Source organism: Pristiophorus japonicus, chromosome 3 (assembly GCF_044704955.1).
Source record: "Pristiophorus japonicus isolate sPriJap1 chromosome 3, sPriJap1.hap1, whole genome shotgun sequence".
NCBI classification, from domain to species: domain Eukaryota; kingdom Metazoa; phylum Chordata; class Chondrichthyes; family Pristiophoridae; genus Pristiophorus; species Pristiophorus japonicus.
In genome coordinates this window covers 215,418,470-215,442,899 of record NC_091979.1, presented here as the reverse complement: position 1 = coordinate 215,442,899, position 24,430 = coordinate 215,418,470, and the positions used below count along the sequence as shown (strand labels likewise).

Below are 24,430 nucleotides of genomic sequence, written 5' to 3'. Positions count from 1 at the left end.
ACATTTTAAGCTTCAACGTATCTTAATTTTGTAAGTCTTTTATGTGGCACCTTAGTTACTACATTCTAAAAAATCTATAGCTACATCTCATTCCCTTCATAGACTGTGATTTCTTTAAAACAAATAATTAAATGAGTTGAGCAGAACTTGTTATTGACATCCATGCTAACTGTTCCTGACTCAGCCCACAGCTTTCCAAATCTTCATTCATTTCATCAGTATTCTGAGCTCTGGAATGTTGCCTATTTTCACCTTTCTTGAATATGGCTGGAACATTTGACACCTTCCAGCGGTTTGGTACAATTTCCATTTCAACTATGGGTGATACCTCCAATATCTCCTCCCCAACCTCCTTTTTATTATTGGGGGAGACAAGCCATTTGGGCCAGGTGGCTTGTCAATCTTTAGTTCCAATCATTTGCTGAAGTGTGCTTTGAATTTTTATCTCCAGGAGTGGCTCTTATCCTCTCTCCACATACTCCTACAGTTCTATTTAATCTTCTGCAAAAACAACTGAGCTAAAATACTTGATCAGCACCCTCACTTTTCCCTCACCAAAGTCTCTACATGGTCCTAACCATTCTTTGACTACTCGTTACTCCTATGTCTAACTTCCCTTTATGTTGACTGCTAGTCTTTTTCATGTTCCTTCTCAAATCTTCCCTTCTATACTTATATTTCTCAGATTTCTTCTACATTATCCCATCTTTTATTATCTGTGTACTTTTTGCTCGAAGCTCTCTCTTTATCCATGAGATCCCAGAAGTTGACCTACATCCTTTACTCCTACAGGAACAATGATCTGTTGTAATCTGTCCAACACTGCACATAAGGATAATAACGTGCCTTGCTTTTACCCCTCCATACTGTCGCGCTCTTTGTATTCTTTGTATGCAAGTAGTGCTCAATGATCCAGCCTACTTGTGCCAATGTTGCCCCTGCTACTGTTCCAGATGTCTCCATTTGTAGCTCTAAGCTGCTGCTGCAGCTGGAAACCAATGCTGTTTCCTCTTCTTGCCAGTCAGCAATGAAAATCTGTTGGAAGGAAAAGCTCTCAGTATTTACTTGGCAACTCCCCACGGCGGCACAGTTGAGATCAGAATCTCACCAGGTAGATACAGACTCATGCCCCGGCACTACACTGGAGAGCAGATTGGCACATTCTTCAGAGTGGCAAGCCAATGTTTGGTGTTAAGGTCCTTACAGAAAGCCGATGAGTACCCCAGCGTTGTTGGTTTGATAACTTCCTGCTCATTCCATCTGTGCTTCATCCATGGCTGTTATCCAGTATCCTGCAGTTTGGTAAAGCCTTTATTAAATTAAGTGCACCAGTTTTCAGTATCCTGGTTAACGTTCTGCCATCGTCAACAAACTAATAAAACTGGCCTATCAACTTATTAATGTATGTGGGGTGTTGATGTGTACCAAATGAGTGGGACTTGACAATATTAAAAGCTGCTCTTGGGAGATATTTGTAATGGTAAGGTACTTGAGAAGTTTCTTCTTTCTAGGGAAGTTATGATGAACCTGTACAAAAAAAAACACTGGTTTGGCCTTAACTGGAGTACCGTGTCCAATTCTAGACACTGAACTTTAGGAAGGATGTGAAGGCCTTGGAGAGGGTGCAGAACAGATTTACAAGAATGGTTCCAGGGATGAGGGACTTCAGCTATGTTAATAGATTGGAGAAGCTGGGGGAGTTGTTCTTGGAGCAGAGAAGGTTGAGAGGAGATTTGATAAAGGTGTTCAAAATCATGAGGGGTCTAGACAGGGTAGATGGAGAGAAACTGTTCTTATTGGCAGAAGGGTTAAGTACCAGAGGGCACAGATTTAAGGTGATTGGCAAAAGAACCAAAGGCGACATGAGGAAAAACTTTTTTATGCAGCGAGTGGTTAGGATCTGGAATTCGCAGCTTGAAAGGGAGGTGGAGGCCGATTCAATTGTGATTTTCAAAAGAGAATTGGATAAGTACCTGAGGGAAATAAATAGCAGGGCTACAGAGAAAGGGCAGAGGAGTGGGACTAGTTGAAGTACTCTTGCAGAGAGCTGGCACGGGCTCGACGGGCCGAGTGGCCTCCTTTGCTGTAACCATTTTATGATTCAGTGATTCTTTTGTGATTAACAAACTTTTTAATATTTTTTTTTAGCTACCCTGAGACCTTGACAGACCCAAGCTACAGAGGACAGATCCTGACTCTCACATCCCCCATGGCAGGAAACTACGGGGTCCCTGATACAAAGAAATTGGATGAATTGGGGTTAATGAAATATGTAGAGTCTGAATTTATCCAGGTAATAATGTCTGTTAGCACCTGAATGTGTAATTGATAAGTGGGCAGGTTTATTGATCTGCTGAATAAATATTATTAACACTAAGGTGTTGAAATATATTATCAAACTCTTCATTTGCTATTAATGGGTAAACCTGTCACATAAAATGGTGATAGAAGTGGTGATCAAAGTTTGGGAATAGTGGGAGTTGGAGAAACACTATACTGTATTCACCATGTGGTTTTGAGAATGGTGGGGTTAGATATGATTTTGGTTAAGCCTGTGTCCTTGCAGTCCATGATACAAGGACCAATAATCCTGAGAGCCATTTGCTTGAGGCATGTTTCCAACATGTCCACATACACCAAGATTCCAGAAGTTATAACAGTATCATTTGACTTTGACTTGCAGCCATGGACTAGGCAGGAGAGGAAAAGCAGCAGGGAGGACAGGAAGCTGAAATTTGATGTTGCATCGAACTGTTGCGCCTGCATGAGTCATCGGGTCTAATGGATTAAATCTTTAAGTGTCTTAAGACCTTCAATGCACAAGTCCTCTCCACCCAACACCATCACCTCCATTGGGCTCAGCCACACATCCATGAGTGCCATATAATTTATCAACAGTTAGAACCACAGTTACTAGTCCTATAACCCCTCCATCATGCACTGAAGTTGCACCAAAAGGATCGTCAGGACAGATTCCAGCATCGGTCTACCTGACTTTAATTAACACAAGTGGTGCAGGACTTTTCAGCATGTTTCACAGTGCTTCCCCCTTGTGTGCTTTTATATTCCTTAACCATTCTAAGTGTTCCCTAATTGGAGGAAGAGGTAGAATGGATGGCTGCTGGGTGACACTGGCCTTCTCTAGAGTGCAGGGTTAGTAGGTGTTACATCTGTGGTCATTGAGTCAGGTGGCTGGGGGGATTGTGGTTTATTGATGTTGTTTCATCTGGAGAGATGGTGCCATCATCTGCCAGCTCCTGCCAATCCCCAGCTGCTGGGCACTTCTTCAGCATGGCTAGAGAGCTGTGTGAACAGACTAGTGAACAGCAATGTGGTTGTTGAAACTTGCATAGATTGGAATTCAAGGCCTGTGGAAACCTTACACATGCGTAATGGTAGCTGTGGCCTCTGTCAGCGGGACCTGGGCTGTAGTGATCACTTTCTCTGTGGTGGTCCTCGGCTCAGTCGGGAGGTCATTTCATGGATATGGGTTGAGGAGCCCACATAGATGTCACCAGGATTGGCACGCGCTCTCATTACTCTGTGAAATGCCGATGCTGCGTGCTGGCTGGCCCTTGTGCACATTGTGCAGTTCTACTTGTCCGCACTCATTCTCACTCGTTCTTAGCCAAGTGCTCCCTTCTGGAACTCTGCCAACTCCTGCAGTGGCCATGTCTGCGGTGATTGCCATTGCAGGGTGCTGTGAGCAACTCTGTTGGGTGCTGTCTCCCTCTGCCGTTGGGGTACCAAGAGGAGCAGAATAATAACATATTGGCAGTGGACCCCCTCGAAACACAGCTTTAAGTGGGAACAGATTGCAGTGCATTAGATCAAAGTGTTACACTGTCTGAGTGACTGAGTAAGGAGAAAAAGAATGAAAAGGAAACTATACCAATCACCGACTCCCCTCCCCTTGTCCTCAATTGTCTCTGTGACCAGAAAGTCAGAAGCCTTCTCTTTGTTACGAGTACAGGCTTGAAGCTATGGTCACTCCTTCCCCTCTTGTCTGTATGTGCTACCTTTTGTATTGCAGCTGTCTCCTGTAAGCAAAGGGACATCGACTGGATGGAAGAATGAGAAGATTTGTGCCATCAAGGTGCCCAGGGACTATTAGATGGGACACGAGGCAGCTTTACTCTGTATCTAACCTGTACTGTACCTGCCCTGGAGTGTTTGATGGGACAATCTAGACAGGGCTTTACTCTGTATCTAACCTGTACTGTACCTGCCCTGGAGTGTTTGATGGGACAATCTAGACAGGGCTTTACTCTGTATCTAACCTGTACTGTACCTGCCCTGGAGTGTTTGATGGGACAATCTAGACAGGGCTTTATTCTATATCTAATCTGTGCTGTACCTGCCCTGGAGTGTTTGATGGGATAATCTAGACAGGGCTTTATTCTGTATCTAACGCATGCCATGCATTGACTGGGGGTTGATTGCTTACTCTGGATACAGAAAATGGAAAGCTCTAGCCATGATGAGCACAAGGATTCACTATAGGATGGAACCGGCACATGAGCATTCAGTGATGGACTAATTTCTTGTTTTGGTATTTCTAGGTTTCTGGATTACTAGTGCAGGATTACAGCCATGAATATAGTCATTGGAACTCTGTTAAATCACTTGGCGAGTGGTTACATGAAGAAAAGGTATGTTTCTCCTCCAATTTCCACCCCCCCCCACTCTTGTATCCTGCGGTACAGATTCAAGGTGCTAAACACCCTCTAATGTCTTGTCCTCCTGGCCATTCTCCATTTGTGAGAGGGCCTCAGTTTTGGGGTGGAGGTTTCTGTTCTGGTACCCTGATATACACGCATCGTCCAGCAAGGGCGCACATACCATGGTTGATGTCCCCTCTCCCTAACCCAGAGGCACTGGGGCAAATTGGAGCACCACTACCACTGGCTAGCTGAGATTAGATTTCTGTGTAGAATGCGGATTGGACATTGCTTTTACTCCTGAGCCATCTGAGGGATCTCCAAGCTGCACCTCAATGTCCAAACGTTCAACTATTGTTTGGAAGTGACAGAATATGGGTATGACTGTGTGCGTAGCAACATTGTAAATGGGTTTGTGAATCTTTTCTCTGTATTTCTGATTACATCATAAATGCTTTCAGCATCTTACTTCCACTGGTTGGTGAGTCGGTAGCTGGAGATATAAATGTAAGCTGCTCAGCAAAAGAATGAATGGAGAAGAAAGTATGTTGTTACGTGGCGAGCTGCTGGGGCTGAGTGGAGCTTAGCTGCCGGGAACCTGGGGCAGAACAGAGATTCAACCGTCTTTTTGGTGCAGCCATTGTCCAGAAGGGGAGCTATTGGTGCATCTTCTGATCTGCCCCGCCACATCAAGGGTATTGGAGGAGTTCCCTGAAATTCCAATCTTTATGCCTTTAATAAGCTTCAGGGAAGGACGAGCTAGATGGGAGTTCTTGGGAGTTTTGAGGCTTTCTGAAGTACTCCAAAACTTTACCAGAGGGAGTGGATTACTTGGAGGCACAATGACTTCTTTTGGAATACTGCAAGAAAGTTTTTCTCTTTGTCCCTGTTGTGTCTATTTATTCCCAAAGAACGTTGATGAAGTTAGGAATGGTCAGCAGTTTCTTTTCCCTGTGACCGGCAGACATTGACTCTGTGCTGGGGAATTTGAGGGCTCACTGGTTGTCGTACAGTAAATTGTGTGGGGCTTGGTGCTGAGCATCTGTAGGCATGTCTTCGACTGCTGGGAGCACACATTGCCATTGAGCCCAGTCCTGCCCTTGCTCGATGACACATATGTCCTTCCAGCAGGATCAAGAGTGGGAGTCATGGCCGATTGTTTCTCCCCGAGTTTAGGCGCACCAAGGCCAGTTTTGATGCCTGAACTGCCGCCTTGTCTGAAGCCAATGCTGTGCAGGCCTGTGATTTGAGCTGGAGATCTTCCTGGTCTGAATGGTCGATCTACTCGGTGCCTAACCCTGAAGGTCACGAACGAGTTTTACAGTGCTGCTGCTCTTGGAGATGTTGCTGTCAGAGCTGGATAGTTCTGGCCTCAGCCAGCAGTACCATTCTAGTCGGCATTTCAAGTTGAGTCTTTGAGGGGAAGAGTTGGAATTGAGAAGGAAATGCAGTTTGGGTTATTCTGGTGACTTGTTTCATAGAACGTGTTTTCTTGTTGAACAGATCCCAGCCCTTTACGGAGTAGACACAAGAATGCTCACAAAGATTGTCCGGGATAAGGTAATCAGCTTGATGAAATTCCTACAACAAATTGAGTTGCTTCCAGTCATTTAATAAACACATGACATGCATTTTTAAAAACATCTTCACAGGGAACAATCCTCGGTAAAATTGAGTTTGACGGTGATCCTGTGGAATTTGTAGATCCCAATGTGCGAAACTTAATGGCAGAAATATCAACCAAAGTAAGTTTTGTAGCTTGTGTTTGAAGACTTGCCTATAAATGTCTCACTAGCAGATTGTATTTTCTTCCCATCCACTGATAAGTTTGCAAAGCTTAAACTCCGCATAACTATGGGATTATTCCAGAAGGGTTTGTGCCACGGGCATGGGAAATGTGGGCCGCTGTGACCGGGGGGGGGGGAAATGTGGGCTGCTGTGTCGGTGATGAGGTGGGGAATGGGGGCGGCAGTGTCGGGGGGGGGGGGGGGCTGGCAAATGGGGGCGGCTGTGACCGGGGGGTGGCAGTGTCGGGGGGCTGGGGGGGGGGGGCGAACGGGGGCGGCAGTGTCGGGGGGAGGGGGGGGGACTGGGGCGGCAGTGTCGGGGAGAGGGGGGGGAACGGGGGCGGCAGTGTCGGGGGGGGGGGACTGGGGCGGCAGTGTCGGGGGGAGGGGGGGAACGGGTGCGGCAGTGTCGGGGGGAGGGGGGGAACGGGGCGGCAGTGTCGGGGGGAGGGGGGGGAACGGGGCGGCAGTGTCGGGGGGAGGGGGGGAACGGGTGCGGCAGTGTCGGGGGGAAGGGGGGAACGGGGGCGGCAGTGTCGGGGGGAGGGGGGGAACGGGGCGGCAGTGTCGGGGGGAGGGGGGGAACGGGGGCGGCAGTGTCGGGGGGAGGGGGGGAACGGGTGCGGCAGTGTCGGGGGGAGGGGGGGGAACGGGGGCGGCAGTGTCGGGGGGAGGGGGGGGAACGGTTGCGGCAGTGTCGGGGGAGGGGGGGTGAACGGGGGCGGCAGTGTCGGGGGGAGGGGGGAACGGGGGCGGCAGTGTCGGGGGGAGTGGGGGAACGGGGGCGGCAGTGTCGGGGGGAGGGGGGGAACGGGGGCGGCAGTGTCGGGGGGAGGGGGGGGACGGGGGCGGCAGTGTCGGGGGGAGGGGGGGGACGGGGGCGGCAGTGTCGGGGGGAGGGGGGGAACGGGGGCGGCAGTGTCGGGGGGAGGGGGGGACGGGTGCGGCAGTGTCGGGGGGAGGGGGGGGACGGGGGCGGCAGTGTCGGGGGGAGGGGGGGAACGGGTGCGGCAGTGTCGGGGGGAGGGGGGGAACGGGTGCGGCAGTGTCGGGGGGAGGGGGGGAAACGGGGGCGGCAGTGTCGGGGGAGGGGGGGTGAACGGGGGCGGCAGTGTCGGGGGGGAGGGGGGGAACGGGGGCGGCAGTGTCGGGGGGAGGGGGGGACGGGTGCGGCAGTGTCGGGGGGAGGGGGGGGACGGGGGCGGCAGAGTCGGGGGGGGGGGGGGGCGGCAGTGTCGGGGGGAGGGGGGGGAACGGGTGCGGCAGTGTCGGGAGGAGGGGGGGGGACGGGGGCGGCAGTGTCGGGGGGAGGGGGGGGACGGGGGCGGCAGTGTCGGGGGGAGGGGGGGGACGGGGGCGGCAGTGTCGGGGGGAGGGGGGGGGACGGGGGCGGCAGTGTCGGGGGGAGGGGGGGGGAACGGGTGCGGCAGTGTCGGGGGGAGGGGGGGGGGGAACGGGTGCGGCTGTGTCGGGGGGAGGGGGGGGAACGGGGGTGGCAGTGTCGGGGGGGGGGGGTGAACGGGAGCGGCAGTGTCGGGGGGAGGGGGGGGGGAACGGGTGCGGCTGTGTCGGGGGGAGGGGGGGGAACGGGGGCGGCAGTGTCGGGGGGAGGGGGGGTGAACGGGAGCGGCAGTGTCGGGGGGGGAACGGGGGCGGCAATGTCGGGGGGAGGGGGGAAACGGGGGCGGCAGTGTCGGGGGGAGGGTGGGGGAACGGGGGCGGCAGTGTTGGGGGGAGGGGGAAACGGGGGCGGCAGTGTCGGGGGGAGGGGGGAAACGGGGGCGGCAGTGTCGGGGGGAGGGTGGGGGAACGGGGGCGGCAGTGTTGGGGGGAGGGGGGGGTGAACGGGAGCGGCAGTGTCGGGGGGAGGGTGGGGGAACGGGGGCGGCAGTGTCGGGGGGAGGGGAGGGGGGGAACGGGTGCGGCTGTGTCGGGGGGAGGGGGGGGAACGGGGGCGGCAGTGTCGGGGGGAGGGGGGGGTGAACGGGAGCGGCAGTGTCGGGGGGGGGGGGAACGGGGGCGGCAGTGTCGGGGGTGGGGGGAACGGGTGCGGCAGTGTCGAGGGTGGGGGTAACGGGTGCGGCAGTGTCGGGGGGGGGGGGGAACGGGGGCGGCAGTGTCGGGGGGGGGGGGAACGGGTGCGGCAGTGTCGGGGGTGGGGGGAACGGGTGCGGCAGTGTCGAGGGGGGGGGGGAACGGGGGCGGCAGTGTCGGGGGTGGGGGGAACGGGTGCGGCAGTGTCGGGGGTGGGGGGAACGGGTGCGGCAGTGTCGGGGGGGTGGGGGGAACGAGTGCGGCAGTGTCGGGGGTGTGGGGAACGGGTGCGGCAGTGTCGGGGGGGGGGGGGAACGGGGGCGGCAGTGTCGGGGGGGGGGAACGGGGGCGGCAGTGTCGGGGGGGGGGGGGTGAACGGGTGCGGCAGTATCGGGGGGAGGGGGGGAGAAACGGGGGCGGCAGTGTCGGGGGGGGGGAAGGGGAGAACGGGGGCGGCAGTGTCGGGGGGGGGGAAGGGGGGAACGGGGGCGGCAGTGTCGGGGAAACGGGGGCGGCAGTGTCGGGGGGAGAGGGGGGAAACGGGGGTGGCAGTGTCGGGGGGAGGGGGGGAACGGGGGCGGCAGTGTCGGGGGGGAAACGGGGGCGGCAGTGTCGGGGGGGGAAACGGGGGCGGCAGTGTCGGGGGGGGGGGGAAGGGGGGAACGGGGGCGGCAGTGTCGGGGAAACGGGGGCGGCAGTGTCGGGGGGAGAGGGGGGAAACGGGGGTGGCAGTGTCGGGGGGAGGGGGGGAACGGGGGCGGCAGTGTCGGGGGGGAAACGGGGGCGGCAGTGTCGGGGGGGAAACGGGGGCGGCAGTGTCGGGGGGAGGGGGGGAACGGGTGCGGCAGTGTCGGGGGGGAAACGGGGGCGGCAGTGTCGGGGGGAGGGGGGGAACGGGGGCGGCAGTGTCGGGGGGAGGGGGGGAACGGGGGCGGCAGTGTCGGGGGGAGGGGGGGAACGGGTGCGGCAGTGTCGGGGGGAGGGGGGAACGGGGGCGGCAGTGTCGGGGGGAGGGGGGGAACGGGTGCGGCAGTGTCGGGGGGAGGGGGGGAACGGGGGCGGCAGTGTCGGGGGGAGGGGGGGAACGGGGGCGGCAGTGTCGGGGGAGGGGGGAAACGGGGGCGGCAGTGTCGGGGGGAGGGGGGGGGACGGGGGCGGCAGTGTCGGGAGGAGGGGGGGGGACGGGGGCGGCAGTGTCGGGGGGAGGGGGGGACGGGGGCGGCAGTGTCGGGGGGAGGGGGGGGAACGGGGGCGGCAGTGTCGGGGGGAGGGGGGGGGACGGGGGCGGCAGTGTCGGGGGGAGGGGAGGGGGGGAACGGGTGCGGCAGTGTCGGGGGGAGGGGAGGGGGGGAACGGGGGCGGCTGTGTCGGGGGGAGGGGGGGGAACGGGGGCGGCAGTGTCTGGGGGAGGGGGGGGTGAACGGGAGCGGCAGTGTCGGGGGGGGGGAACGGGGGCGGCAGTGTCGGGGGGAGGGGGGAAACGGGGGCGGCAGTGTCAGGGGGGGGGGGTGAACGGGAGCGGCAGTGTCGGGGGGGGGGGGTGAACGGGAGCGGCAGTGTCGGGGGGAGGGGGGGGTGAACGGGAGTGGCAGTGTCGGGGGGGGGGGGTGAACGGGAGCGGCAGTGTCGGGGGGAGGGGGGGGGGAACGGGTGCGGCTGTGTCGGGGGGAGGGGGGGGAACGGGGGCGGCAGTGTCGGGGGGAGGGGGGGGGGAACGGGTGCGGCTGTGTCGGGGGGAGGGGGGGGAACGGGGGCGGCAGTGTCGGGGGGAGGGGGGGTGAACGGGAGCGGCAGTGTCGGGGGGGGAACGGGGGCGGCAATGTCGGGGGGAGGGGGGAAACGGGGGCGGCAGTGTCGGGGGGAGGGTGGGGGAACGGGGGCGGCAGTGTTGGGGGGAGGGGGAAACGGGGGCGGCAGTGTCGGGGGGAGGGGGGAAACGGGGGCGGCAGTGTCGGGGGGAGGGTGGGGGAACGGGGGCGGCAGTGTTGGGGGGAGGGGGGGGTGAACGGGAGCGGCAGTGTCGGGGGGAGGGTGGGGGAACGGGGGCGGCAGTGTCGGGGGGAGGGGAGGGGGGGAACGGGTGCGGCTGTGTCGGGGGGAGGGGGGGGAACGGGGGCGGCAGTGTCGGGGGGAGGGGGGGGTGAACGGGAGCGGCAGTGTCGGGGGGGGGGGGAACGGGGGCGGCAGTGTCGGGGGTGGGGGGAACGGGTGCGGCAGTGTCGAGGGTGGGGGTAACGGGTGCGGCAGTGTCGGGGGGGGGGGGGAACGGGGGCGGCAGTGTCGGGGGGGGGGGAACGGGTGCGGCAGTGTCGGGGGTGGGGGGAACGGGTGCGGCAGTGTCGAGGGGGGGGGGGAACGGGGGCGGCAGTGTCGGGGGTGGGGGGAACGGGTGCGGCAGTGTCGGGGGTGGGGGGAACGGGTGCGGCAGTGTCGGGGGGGGTGGGGGGAACGAGTGCGGCAGTGTCGGGGGTGTGGGGAACGGGTGCGGCAGTGTCGGGGGGGGGGGGGGAACGGGGGCGGCAGTGTCGGGGGGGGGGGAACGGGGGCGGCAGTGTCGGGGGGGGGGGGTGAACGGGTGCGGCAGTATCGGGGGGAGGGGGGGAGAAACGGGGGCGGCAGTGTCGGGGGGGGGGGAAGGGGAGAACGGGGGCGGCAGTGTCGGGGGGGGGGGAAGGGGGGAACGGGGGCGGCAGTGTCGGGGAAACGGGGGCGGCAGTGTCGGGGGGAGAGGGGGGAAACGGGGGTGGCAGTGTCGGGGGGAGGGGGGGAACGGGGGCGGCAGTGTCGGGGGGGAAACGGGGGCGGCAGTGTCGGGGGGGGAAACGGGGGCGGCAGTGTCGGGGGGGGGGGAAGGGGGGAACGGGGGCGGCAGTGTCGGGGAAACGGGGGCGGCAGTGTCGGGGGGAGAGGGGGGAAACGGGGGTGGCAGTGTCGGGGGGAGGGGGGGAACGGGGGCGGCAGTGTCGGGGGGGAAACGGGGGCGGCAGTGTCGGGGGGGGAAACGGGGGCGGCAGTGTCGGGGGGAGGGGGGGAACGGGTGCGGCAGTGTCGGGGGGGAAACGGGGGCGGCAGTGTCGGGGGGAGGGGGGGAACGGGGGCGGCAGTGTCGGGGGGAGGGGGGGAACGGGGGCGGCAGTGTCGGGGGGAGGGGGGGAACGGGTGCGGCAGTGTCGGGGGGAGGGGGGAACGGGGGCGGCAGTGTCGGGGGGAGGGGGGGAACGGGTGCGGCAGTGTCGGGGGGAGGGGGGGAACGGGGGCGGCAGTGTCGGGGGGAGGGGGGGAACGGGGGCGGCAGTGTCGGGGGAGGGGGGAAACGGGGGCGGCAGTGTCGGGGGGAGGGGGGGGGACGGGGGCGGCAGTGTCGGGAGGAGGGGGGGGGACGGGGGCGGCAGTGTCGGGGGGAGGGGGGGACGGGGGCGGCAGTGTCGGGGGGAGGGGGGGGAACGGGGGCGGCAGTGTCGGGGGGAGGGGGGGGGACGGGGGCGGCAGTGTCGGGGGGAGGGGAGGGGGGAACGGGTGCGGCAGTGTCGGGGGGAGGGGAGGGGGGGAACGGGGGCGGCTGTGTCGGGGGGAGGGGGGGGAACGGGGGCGGCAGTGTCTGGGGGAGGGGGGGGTGAACGGGAGCGGCAGTGTCGGGGGGGGGGAACGGGGGCGGCAGTGTCGGGGGGAGGGGGGAAACGGGGGCGGCAGTGTCAGGGGGGGGGGGGTGAACGGGAGCGGCAGTGTCGGGGGGAGGGGAGGGGGGGAACGGGTGCGGCTGTGTCGGGGGGAGGGGGGTGAACGGGGGCGGCAGTGTCGGGGGGAGGGGGGGGTGAACGGGAGCGGCAGTGTCGGGGGGGGGGGGGAACGGGGGCGGCAGTGTCGGGGGTGGGGGGAACGGGTGCGGCAGTGTCGGGGGTGGGGGGAACGGGTGCGGCAGTGTCGGGGGGGGGGGGGGAACGGGGGCGGCAGTGTCGGGGGTGTGGGGAACGGGTGCGGCAGTGTCGGGGGGGTGGGGGGAACGGGTGCGGCAGTGTCGGGGGTGGGGGGAACGGGTGCGGCAGTGTCGGGGGGGGGGGGGGGAACGGGGGCGGCAGTGTCGGGGGGGGGGGGAACGGGTGCGGCAGTGTCGGGGGGGGGGGAGCGGGGGCGGCAGTGTCGGGGGGGGGGAGCGGGGGCGGCAGTGTCGGGGGGGGGGGAGCGGGGGCGGCAGTGTCGGGGGGAGGGGGGAACGGGAGCGGCAGTGTCGGGGGGGGGGTGGGGGGGGAACGGGGTCGGCAGTGTCGGGGGGGAGGGGGGAACGGGAGCGGCAGTGTCGGGGGGAGGGGGGGGAACGGGTGCGGCAGTGTCGGGAGGAGGGGGGGGGACGGGGGCGGCAGTGTCGGGGGGAGGGGGGGGACGGGGGCGGCAGAGTCGGGGGGAGGGGGGGGGGGCGGCAGTGTCGGGGGGAGGGGGGGGAACGGGTGCGGCAGTGTCGGGAGGAGGGGGGGGGACGGGGGCGGCAGTGTCGGGGGGAGGGGGGGAACGGGTGCGGCAGTGTCGGGGGGAGGGGAGGGGGGGAACGGGGGCGGCTGTGTCGGGGGGAGGGGGGGGGACGGGGGCGGCAGTGTCGGGGGGAGGGGGGGGGAACGGGTGCGGCAGTGTCGGGGGGAGGGGGGGGGGGAACGGGTGCGGCAGTGTCGGGGGGAGGGGGGGGGGAACGGGTGCGGCTGTGTCGGGGGGAGGGGGGAAACGGGGGCGGCAGTGTCGGGGGGAGGGGAGGGGGGGAACGGGTGCGGCTGTGTCGGGGGGAGGGGGGGGAACGGGGGTGGCAGTGTCGGGGGGGGGGGGGGTGAACGGGAGCGGCAGTGTCGGGGGGAGGGGGGGGAAACGGGGGCGGCAGTGTCGGGGGGAGGGGGGAAACGGGGGCGGCAGTGTCGGGGGGAGGGGAGGGGGGGAACGGGTGCGGCTGTGTCGGGGGGAGGGGGGGAACGGGGGCGGCAGTGTCGGGGGGAGGGGGGGGTGAACGGGAGCGGCAGTGTCGAGGGTGGGGGTAACGGGTGCGGTAGTGTCGGGGGGGGGGGGGAACGGGTGCGGCAGTGTCGGGGGGGGTGGGGGGAACGGGGGCGGCAGTGTCGGGGGGGGGGGGAACGGGTGCGGCAGTGTCGAGGGGGGGGGGGGGAACGGGGGCGGCAGTGTCGGGGGTGGGGGGAACGGGTGCGGCAGTGTCGAGGGGGGGGGGGAACGGGGGCGGCAGTGTCGGGGGGGGGGGGAACGGGTGCGGCAGTGTCGAGGGGGGGGGGGGGAACGGGTGCGGCAGTGTCGGGGGTGGGGGGAACGGGTGCGGCAGTGTCGGGGGGGGTGGGGGGAACGAGTGCGGCAGTGTCGGGGGTGTGGGGAACGGGTGCGGCAGTGTCGGGGGGGGGGGGGGAACGGGGGCGGCAGTGTCGGGGGGGGGGGAACGGGGGCGGCAGTGTCGGGGGGGAGGGGGTGAACGGGTGCGGCAGTATCGGGGGGACGGGGGGAGAAACGGGGGCGGCAGTGTCGGGGGGGGGAAGGGGAGAACGGGGGCGGCAATGTCGGGGAAACGGGGGCGGCAGTGTCGGGGGGAGAGGGGGGAAACGGGGGTGGCAGTGTCGGGGAAACGGGGGCGGCAGTGTCGGGGGGAGAGGGGGGAAACGGGGGTGGCAGTGTCGGGGGGAGGGGGGGAACGGGGGCGGCAGTGTCGGGGGGGGGAAACGGGGGCGGCAGTGTCGGGGGGGAAACGGGGGCGGCAGTGTCGGGGGGGGAAACGGGGGCGGCAGTGTCGGGGGGAGGGGGGGAACGGGTGCGGCAGTGTCGGGGGGAGGGGGGGAACGGGTGCGGCAGTGTCGGGGGGGGAAACGGGGGCGGCAGTGTCGGGGGGAGGGGGGGAACGGGTGCGGCAGTGTCGGGGGGGGAAACGGGTGCGGCAGTGTCGGGGGGAGGGGGGGAACGGGTGCGGCAGTGTCGGGGGGGGAAACGGGGGCGGCAGTGTCGGGGGGAGGGGGGGAACGGGTGCGGCAGTGTCGGGGGGGAAACGGGGGCGGCAGTGTCGGGGGGAGGGGGGGAACGGGGGCGGAAGTGTCGGGGGGAGGGGGGAACGGGGGCGGCAGTGTCGGGCGGAGGGGGGGAACGGGTGCGGCAGTGTCGGGGGGAGGGGGGGAACGGGGGCGGCAGTGTCGGGGGAGGGGGGAAACGGGGGCGGCAGTGTCGGGGGAGGGGGGGTGAACGGGGGCGGCAGTGTCGGGGGGGAGGGGGGGGAACGGGTGCGGCAGTGTCGGGGGGAGGGGGGGGACGGGGGCGGCAGAGTCGGGGGGAGGGGGGGGGGCGGCAGTGTCGGGGGGAGGGGGGGAACGGGTGCGGCAGTGTCGGGAGGAGGGGGGGGGACGGGGGCGGCAGTGTCGGGGGGAGGGGGGGACGGGGGCGGCAGTGTCGGGGGGAGGGGGGGGAACGGGGGCGGCAGTGTCGGGGGGAGGGGGGGGAACGGGGGCGGCAGTGTCGGGGGGAGGGGGGGGAACGGGGGCGGCAGTGTCGGGGGGAGGGGAGGGGGGGAACGGGGGCGGCTGTGTCGGGGGGGGGGGGGGGGAACGGGGGCGGCAGTGTCTGGGGGAGGGGGGGGTGAACGGGAGCGGCAGTGTCGGGGGGGGGGAACGGGGGCAGCAGTGTCGGGGGGAGGGGGGAAACGGGGGCGGCAGTGTCAGGGGGGGGGGGTGAACGGGAGCGGCAGTGTCGGGGGGAGGGGAGGGGGGGAACGGGTGCGGCTGTGTCGGGGGGAGGGGAGGGGGGGAACGGGTGCGGCTGTGTCGGGGGGAGGGGGGGGAACGGGGGCGGCAGTGTCGGGGGGAGGGGGGGGTGAACGGGAGCGGCAGTGTCGGGGGGGGGAACGGGGGCGGCAGTGTCGGGGGTGGGGGGAACGGGTGCGGCAGTGTCGGGGGGGGGGGGGGGAACGGGGGCGGCAGTGTCGGGGGTGGGGGGAACGGGTGCGGCAGTGTCGGGGGGGTGGGGGGAACGGGTGCGGCAGTGTCGGGGGTGGGGGGAACGGGTGCGGCAGTGTCGGGGGGGGGGGGGGAACGGGGGCGGCAGTGTCGGGGGGGGGGGGAACGGGTGCGGCAGTGTCGGGGGGGGGGGGGAGCGGGGGCGGCAGTGTCGGGGGGGGGGGGGAGCGGGGGCGGCAGTGTCGGGGGGGGGGTGGGGGGGGAACGGGGTCGGCAGTGTCGGGGGGGAGGGGGGAACGGGAGCGGCAGTGTCGGGGGGAGGGGGGGGAACGGGGGCGGCAGTGTCGGGGGGAGGGGGGGGGAACGGGGGCGGCAGTGTCGGGGGGGACGGGGACGGGTGCGGCAGTGTCGGGGGGGGGGGGGGGGGGGGGAGAGGACGGGTGCGGCAGTGTCGGGGGGGTGGGGGGGACGGGGTCGGCAGTGTCGGGGGGGGGGGGGGAAACGGGTGCGGCAGTGTCGGGGGAGGGGGGGTGAACGGGTGCGGCAGTGTCGGGGGGGGGGAGGGGGGAACGGGTGCGGCAGTGTCGGGTGGGGGGGGGGGAGCGGGGGTGGCAGTGTCGGGGGGAGGGGGGGGAACGGGGGCGGCAGTGTCGGGGGGAGGGGGGGGGAAACGGGGGCGGCAGTGTCGGGGGGAGGGGGGGGAAACGGGGGCGGCAGTGTCGGGGGGAGGGGGGGGAAACGGGGGCGGCAGTGTCGGGGGGGGTGGGGGGGGGAACGGGGTCGGCAGTGTCGGGGGGGGAGGGGGGAACGGGAGCGGCAGTGTCGGGGGGGGTGGGGGGGCGAACGGGGGCGGCAGTGTCGGGGGGGACGGGGACGGGTGCGGCAGTGTCGGGGGGGGGACGGGGACGGGGTCGGCAGTGTCGGGGGGGGGGGGAACGGGTGCGGCAGTGTCGGGGGATGGGGAGGGGGGAACGGGTGCGGCAGTGTCGGGGGGAGGGGGGGGGAGCGGGGGCGGCAGTGTCGGGGGGAGGGGGGGGGGACGGGGGCGGCAGTGTCGGGGGGAGGGGGGGGGAAACGGGGGCGGCAGTGTCGGGGGGAGGGGGGGGTGAACGGGGGCGGCAGTGTCGGGGGGAGGGGGGGGTGAACGGGGGCAGCAGTGTCGGGGGGAGGGGGGGGTGAACGGGGGCGGCAGTGTCGGGGGGAGGGGGGGAACGGGGGCGGCAGTGTCGGGGGGAGGGGGGGAACGGGGGCAGCAGTGTCGAGGGGAGGGGGGGGTGAACGGGGGCGGCAGTGTCGGGGGGAGGGGGGGGTGAACGGGGGCGGCAGTGTCGGGGGGGGGGGGGAACGGGGGCGGCAGTGTCGGGGGGAGGGGGGGGAACGGGGGCGGCAGTGTCGGGGGGATGGGGGGGGAAACGGGGGCGGCAGTGTCGGGGGGTGGGGGAGATGGGTGCGGCAGTGTCGGGGGGAGGGGGGGATGGGGGTGGAAGTGTTTGGTGCTCCCCTGCTTGCGGTTTAAGATTGTGATGTCCCGTTTCCCCCTCCTTCTTTACAACTTACGTATAGGCTGAGCTGGAATTGCACTATTCAGTATCAGCACTTGTGTGAAATCCCCTTGCTTGAGGGTGCGCAACCTGTTCCGAATAACTGACATGGTGTCCTGTTGATCTTGTCAGATTTGGTGAATGTGGAAAGTGTTTGTAGGCGTGCTGCCTTTGCACGCTGTTGTTTTACTCGTAAGCATTTGGTTTGAATGATGTTGTGGTACATGTGTTACATCTCTCTTTCTCTTTCAACAGGAAGTTAAAATCTATGGGAAAGGGAATGCAATCAAAATCGTGGCAGTGGACTGTGGTATAAAACACAACATAATCCGACTTCTTGTGAAGGTATTTACACTTGGCCCTCGCCCTCGCCCAATAGCACTGAATAGTATTTAGTTATAGTCACACCATTACTCCACTCTATTGGGGCCATTTAGAATCTCCACTTTCGACAACAGCATGATTGTAAAACTCTTCTGGTATCCTTTGGTGGTAAGGTTTATGGATGGGCCATTAGTGTCCCAATCTTTGTCTGTAAAATACACGAGCAGTGACATACTCGGGGATCATTAGTCCGTGAATACTCAATTCCTTTGTGTGAAATTCCACTGTCTGCAAAAAATGCATCGAAGTTTGTGCAAATATTAGCACAATGTAATGGCATGCCTCCAGGGATGTCCCAGTGCTGAATTGTGCCGGGTTTGGTTCCAGAGGTATCTCAAGCCCTCTGGAACCTCTCCCAAGTGGCTATTCTCGAGTTGTGATCTCAGGCGGTGAGTTAACGGGCTATGTAATTGCGGAGAACCTCGCTGCCAAGCCTCCGAGGTGCTGACTGCTGACCTGCAGAGCTCAGCTAACATAGCACACACCAGTAGTGGCACCTTTTGTGGCATACGCCTACCTGGGCCAATGACTTTTACCCCACTAGGTCTTTGGCTGAGCTGAAGTGGAGCTTAAGGGCAAATGCTGCTATGGGCAGCCAGAGGAAATCCTCTTGTTTTTGTCACAAATGACTGATTATAACATTTTACAGTAGGCTAACAAATTAATGATCTTTTAATGAAGCCCAAGGAATATGGCAGTAAATTTATTTTCTTTTTCTTTTCCAGAGAGGTGTTGAATTACATTTAGTTCCGTGGGATTACGATTTCACCAACATGGAGTACGATGGACTCTTTCTATCCAACGGCCCAGGAGATCCCACAATGGCCGGACAGCTGGTTGCAAACGTACACAAGGTATGGGCTTCACCTGCTTCTTTGTAGACAAGTTATTGTATGTAACTGCTGATTAAATGTTTTACAGTGTGACTCATTCTCTGTATTGTGCAGGGATGTAGTGTTGAGAGTGCACTGCCTCCTTTCTGCAGGAGCATCTCAGGCCATCCTTTACCTGTAACTGCTTTTTGTACCGTTCTTCAGGTCATTGGAAGCAATCGGCCAGAGCCAGTGTTCGGTATCTGTATGGGGAATCAGCTGACTGCATTGGCTGTCGGTGCTAAGTGCTACAAACTACCAATGGGAAACAGGTACCAGAAATCTTGGGGCTATGTCCTGTAAATGTAGTTGCTGCTGTCTTTTTCTCCCTCCTCTTCAGATTGCATTGGTTCTTTCTGTGTATGGTGTGGTAGTGCAGTGTTTGTGGTACTGGACTAGCAATCCAGAATTTAAATCCCATCATGGCAGCTCAGGAAATTGAATTCAATAAATCTGGTGATTTTTTTTTTTGCACTTGCACTAACACTGGGAAATGGACTCTGAAAGCTGCTGGATTTTTAAAACAAGCCAACTAGTTCACAATGTCAGTCAGGGAAGGGAATCTGCCACCCCTACCCATTCTGACCTCCCTGATTCCAATCTCATAGTATGTCACCCACTCTCGTGTTCTCTCTTTTTTTTCTACCTCTATGCCTCATTTTCCAGTGGGCACTTCTCCCACCAGTCAGGCTTCAGATTTTCCCTTGTTAAGCCTTGGCCCGGACTAAGGCCTAAAAACAGCAGATTTCCTCCTTAACCTTCGCTGTTCTCCAGCCCCTTTTAAATAGAGTGGTGGTTCCACAGCAACGCAGCCAGAATGTTTTGGTGGGGTAGGGTGGGCAGCATGGCCTACCACTCGCTGATTGGGAGCTTGCCCTGCCTCAGTTAGTGGCTACCCCAGAAATTGTGTCAGGATCGCGGCAAGGCCTGGAAAGCTGGTGGAACTCGCAGCCCAATCCTCCTCCGGTAGGAGAGGAAAATCCAGGCCTAATGGTCTGGCTAGGTCAAGATGAAACTAGGTCTATGTAGCTGAAGCTCAAGAATGATTGACTCTACCAGCATCAACAGGAGCTGTCCATCTTGTGGAAAGGGATATTGGGACAATATCAAATCATTGATTAGAATGGGAGGATTATCGAAGCATGCTTTTTTTCCAAGGGGCGGTAATGGTACACGTTGGGGTGCCGTAATGTTGGCAGTTTAATGTCACCCCATGGCCAACTAGGAACTGGGGCTGAAACTGCCCAGACTTGCTTCCCACAGGCCTCGAACATCCAGCCGAGAGTCAACATGTCTGACTTTTTGGCCTGGGCTCATTTCAAACTCTATTTGCTGCTTCGCCTGAAGTCTTCTGTTCTAGAAGAATTGAGCCTGAACCTCCATGGGCCAAATGTACAGACTCTGAGCACGCTGCAGCCCATTGCCTGCACCAACAGTGACCCAGGTTACAGTTCCGTGCTGCACCCATCAGTGTACTTGCCCAGTGTACATGGAGGCTGAAGCTGGCTGCTATTTAGGAATTGCGAGCGTTTGAAATGAGGCTGGTAGTGGAAAATAATCTTTGTGGGAAGTGCCTGAACATGCTGATGGACTTTTACTAAAAATGCCTGCCTACCAAGCTGCAGCTTCTCTTTTACAGAGGACAAAACCAGCCCGTGGTGAATGTAATGAATGGCCAGGCGTTCATCACTGCTCAGAACCATGGATTTGCCATCGATAGTACCACTCTACCGGAAGGATGGAAGCCGATGTTCGTAAATGCTAACGACGGCACCAATGAGGTAAGCTGAGGTCGAGAAGGAATGATATTGCCATATGAGCAAGTGCTCTTGTAAGACTGCTATATATCTGTTAAATAATGCATTATGTTTCATTATGACTCCCCGAGGGCTGTCTTGCTTAAGCCAATGAGTGGCTGAGCCATACAGATCAAGAAAATCCCAGATTTAATGGTGGTTTGTGCTGAGTGCAGAAGTAGGTAAGGCGGTCTGTATGGTGAGTGGAAGTCTGTCTTTGTGCGGGTGCCACAGATTATTCTAGGTCCTGTTTGTTCCCCATTGATCCTTGTTGGAAGAGCATAAGTGTGGACTTCAGGGTCAGGCCCAGTTATGCTGCCCTCAGTCGTCGCGTAGTCTGCCAAAGCTTTCCGTCTAGACTCCAGTGTTAAGAATGAGCAGCTTGGTGAAGGGGCCCACTGCCTGGGGAATCAATGCCGCGCAAGGAGTCAGCAGCTTTGGTGTAGGGAGGGGGGAAATGGCGTCAGCTAATATTGTTAAATTCTGGATTGGTATAACTGAGTGATGATTCCAAGTCCCAGGAAATCCACTCAGCAACCGTGAAATTGGCAGATTGTACTGGCATGTGATAAGAGAGCTGGGCGCAATTGATTTGTTGGGGGTGTGAACACAGAACTCAAACAGTAGAAAGGAATTTCCTGTCCATTTGTATGGTGCAAAAGGTCAAGGTATTCTGTGTGCATGAGTTGCGCCTGAAGTTTCTGGGCCCTAAAATTGGGGCAATGGACTTGCCTGCCCAACAAATTGGGGTGCATGCTGTTTCCACCTCAAAAATTCACGCCCAAACTTTCCCTTCGGGACCAAGTTAAATGTGGCACTGCAGCCCTATATTTGCTGTGTTTACACTCTCAATGCACCAGGGATAAGTTGGAATCAGAAATATAAGCTCAAGCCTATGGCATGACGGGTTTGAGAGCCAGATGACAGCTGGAAGTTGGATTAATGTTTGCCACAGGTGGGAACCATTCTTCGGAGTGCAGAAAATATGGTATTCCCCATGATATACAAACAGCAAATGTTGGAAACATGCAGCAGGTCATGCAGCATCAGTTGATAGAACAGATAAGTTAACCACTTCTGGTGTGGACTCCTTGGTGGTACACAGTGCTGACGGGTGGGTGCGGATTGGTTAAGAATGTGGCAGATGGAATACAATATGGAAGTGTGAAATTTTCCACTTTGGTAGGCAAAATAGAAAAGTAAAATATTTTTTAAATGGTGAGAGATTGAGAAATCTTGGTATTCAGAGGGACCTGGGTATGTGAATCACGTAAAGTTAACTTGCAGGTACAGCAAGCAATTAGGAAAGCAAATGTTATGTTTGCCTTTATTACAAAGGGATTTGAGTACAAGAGTAAAGACATCTTACTGCAATTATATAGGGCCCTGGTGAGACCACACCTGGAGTACAATGCACAGTTTTGGTCTCCTTACCCGAGGAAGAATATAGTTGCCATAGAGGGAGTGCAACCGAGGTTCACCAGACTGATTCCTGGGATGGAGGTATTGTCCTATGAAGAGAGATTGAGGAGACTAGGCCTATATTCTCTAGATTTTAGAAGAATCAGAGGTGCAAAGAAAATTTGAAGGGGCATGACAGGGCAGATGCTGGGAGAATATTTCCCCTGGCTGGGAAGTCTGGAACCAGGGGTCACAGTCTCAGAATAAGGGGTCAGCCATTTAGGACTGAGATGAGGAGAAATTTCTTCACTCAAAGGGTTATGAATCTTTGGCATTCTCTACCCCAGAGGGCTTTGGAAGCTCAGTCGTTGAGTATACTCAGGGCTGAGAGAGATAGATTTTTGGGTACGAAGGGAATTAAGGGATATGAGGATAGTGTGGGGGGGGAAGGTGGAGTTGAGGTAGATGAGCCATGATACTGAATGGCGGAGTAGGCCCGAAGGACAAAATAGTCGACTACTGCTTCTATTTCTTATGTTCTCGTGATGATTTTGCTTGTCCTCCTCTCCTCCTCCCTCCATGACCATTGCTGTGGTGGATCTGCAGGCAAGGGAAAGAGAAGCTAAAACCAGATGAGCATCACTCTCTTGGGATAAAGGAGACTGAAGGTGTGGCCTGGCATTATGCCCCAGCCTTGCCATCTCCTAAAGCTGGAGCATTGTGCCACCATACACCTCCAGCAGCACCATAGCCTGATCCTCATAAGGTGTCCCTGCTGCATTCGGGGGGGAAAAAGGAATAGGAGGAGGCCATTCAGTCCCTCGAGCCTGTTCTATCATTCTATTAGATCATGGCTGATCAGTACCTCAACTCTATTTAACTACCTTTACTCCATATACCTTGATAAACTTATCACAAATTTATATTAATCCCAGTCTTGGAAATTTCAATTGTCCCAGCATCCACAACCTTTTAAAGGCGGCGGAGAGTTCCAGAATTCCTCTACCTTCTGTGGAAAAAGTGCTTCCTGATTTCATTCCTGAACGGCCTAGTTCTAGTTTTAAGATTGTGCTCCCTTGTTCTAGACTCTCCTCCCAGATTCTCTGTATATACCCTATCAACGCTTTTATCATTTTAAACAAAACTTAAGTACCTCCTTAAGTACCTGTGCTCCAAAGGGATTGTGGTATCCCTTGGGACTCCAGGGGATGAAGCCTCTGGTGGCTGTACAAGGTATATACAAGTTTACAAACATAACAACACTCTCCCCAGCCTGCCCCCCCCCGCCCCTCAAAGTCAACAGTGTAACTATTTACAAGGCCTTTCTTTCCCTGGTTGATCGTCTCGGTGCAAATGCTGGTTTTGGTGAATCGTTTGTTGGGCCCTCGGGCTGCTGTGCAGCTGGCCTTGCTGGGCTGCCTGGTGTAGTGAGTCCTGTTGGGCTTCTGCGGGTGATGGGTTCTGCTTCGTAGCCAACCGCGATGTCGGTTGCCACTGGTGTGTATGGTGGGGGGTCAAAGAAGGTAGGGTCCAAAGTGGGTTGCTCAGGATAGTCGGTGAATCTGAGTTTGATTTGGTCCAAGAGTTTCCGGTGAATGAATCCATTTGAAAGTTTGACCCGAAACACCCTGCTCCCCTCTTTGGCCACAATAGTGCTGGGAAGCCACTTGGGACCTTGTCCATAATTCAATACAAATACAGGATCATTGATTTCAATTTCACTTGACACATTTGCGCTATCATGATCTGTACTTGGTTGAAGCTGCCTGCTCTCTACCTGTTCATGTAGATCAGGGTGAACTAACGAGAGCCTTGTCTTAAGTGCCCTTTTCATGAGCAGTTCAGCAGATGGATTCCCAGTGAGCGAGTGGGGTCTCGTGCGGTAGCTTAAGCAGAACTCGGAATAGGCGAGTCTGCAGTGAGCCTTCAGTTGCCATCTTCAAGCCCTGCTTGATAGTTTGCACTGCTCTGTCTGCCTGACCATTGGATGCTGGTTTGAACGGGGCAGATATAACATGTTTGATCCCGTTATGAGTCATGAACTCTTTGAATTCTGCACTGGTAAAACATGGCCCGTTGTCGCTCACAAGGACATCAGGTAGTCCGTGCATGGCAAATATGGCCCGCAGGCTTTCAGTGGCAGCAACAGATGTGCTTGCCGACATTATCTCACATTCAATCCATTTGGAATACGCATCTACAATCACAACCGTGGCTAACAAAGAAAATTAAGGATAGTGTTAAATCCAAGGAAGAGGCATATAAATTGGCCATAAAAAGCAGCAAACCTGAGGACTGGGAGAAATTTAGAATTCAGCAGAGGAGGACAAAGAGTTTAATTAAGAGGGGGAAAATAGAGTATAAGAAGAAGCTTGCCGGGAACATAAAAACTGAGTGCAAAAGTTTCTATAGATTTGTGAAGAGAAAAAGATTAGTGAAGACAAATGTAGGTCTCTTGCAGTCGGATTCAAGTGAATTTATAATGGGGAACAAAGAAATGGCAGACCAATTGAACAAATACTTTGGTTCTGTCTTCACGAAGGAAGACACAAATAACCTTCTGGAAGTACGAGACGACCGAGGGTCTAGTGAGAAGGAGGAACTGAAGGATATCCTTTATCAGGAGGGAAATTGTGTTCGGGAAATTGATGGGATTGAAGGCCAATAAATCCCCGGGGCCTGATAGTCTGCATCCCAGAGTACTTAAGGAAGTGGCCGTAGAAATAGTGGATGCATTGGTGATCATTTTCCAACAGTCTATCGACTCTGGATCAGTTCCTATGGACTGGAGGGTAGCTAATGTAACACCACTTTTTAAAAAGGGAGGGAGAGAGAAAGCCGGTAATTATAGACCGGTTAGTCTGACATCAGTAGTGAGGAAAATATTGGAATCAATTATTAAGGATGAAATAGCAGCATATTTGGAAAGCAGTGACAGGATCGGACCAAGTCAGCATGCATTTATGAAATGGAAATAATGCTTGACAAATCTTCTGGAATTTTTTGAGGATGTAACTAGTAGAGTGGACAAGGGAGAACC

General features: G+C 59.6%; 1 protein-coding gene across 2 annotated transcripts in view; it reads left to right on the top strand.

The window, feature by feature from the left end:
• cps1 (carbamoyl-phosphate synthase 1, mitochondrial) overlaps positions 1 to 24,430 on the top strand; it is a 217,824-nt gene that overhangs the window by 22,078 nt on the left and 171,316 nt on the right. For both annotated transcript variants that reach the window (XM_070876254.1, XM_070876252.1), the window contains exons 3-10: positions 2,149 to 2,293; positions 4,563 to 4,652; positions 6,165 to 6,221; positions 6,314 to 6,406; positions 17,193 to 17,282; positions 18,047 to 18,175; positions 18,359 to 18,465; positions 19,833 to 19,974. In XM_070876254.1, the coding sequence (XP_070732355.1) occupies positions 2,149 to 2,293; positions 4,563 to 4,652; positions 6,165 to 6,221; positions 6,314 to 6,406; positions 17,193 to 17,282; positions 18,047 to 18,175; positions 18,359 to 18,465; positions 19,833 to 19,974 (853 nt within the window). The remainder of the gene's footprint in view (positions 1 to 2,148; positions 2,294 to 4,562; positions 4,653 to 6,164; positions 6,222 to 6,313; positions 6,407 to 17,192; positions 17,283 to 18,046; positions 18,176 to 18,358; positions 18,466 to 19,832; positions 19,975 to 24,430) is intronic.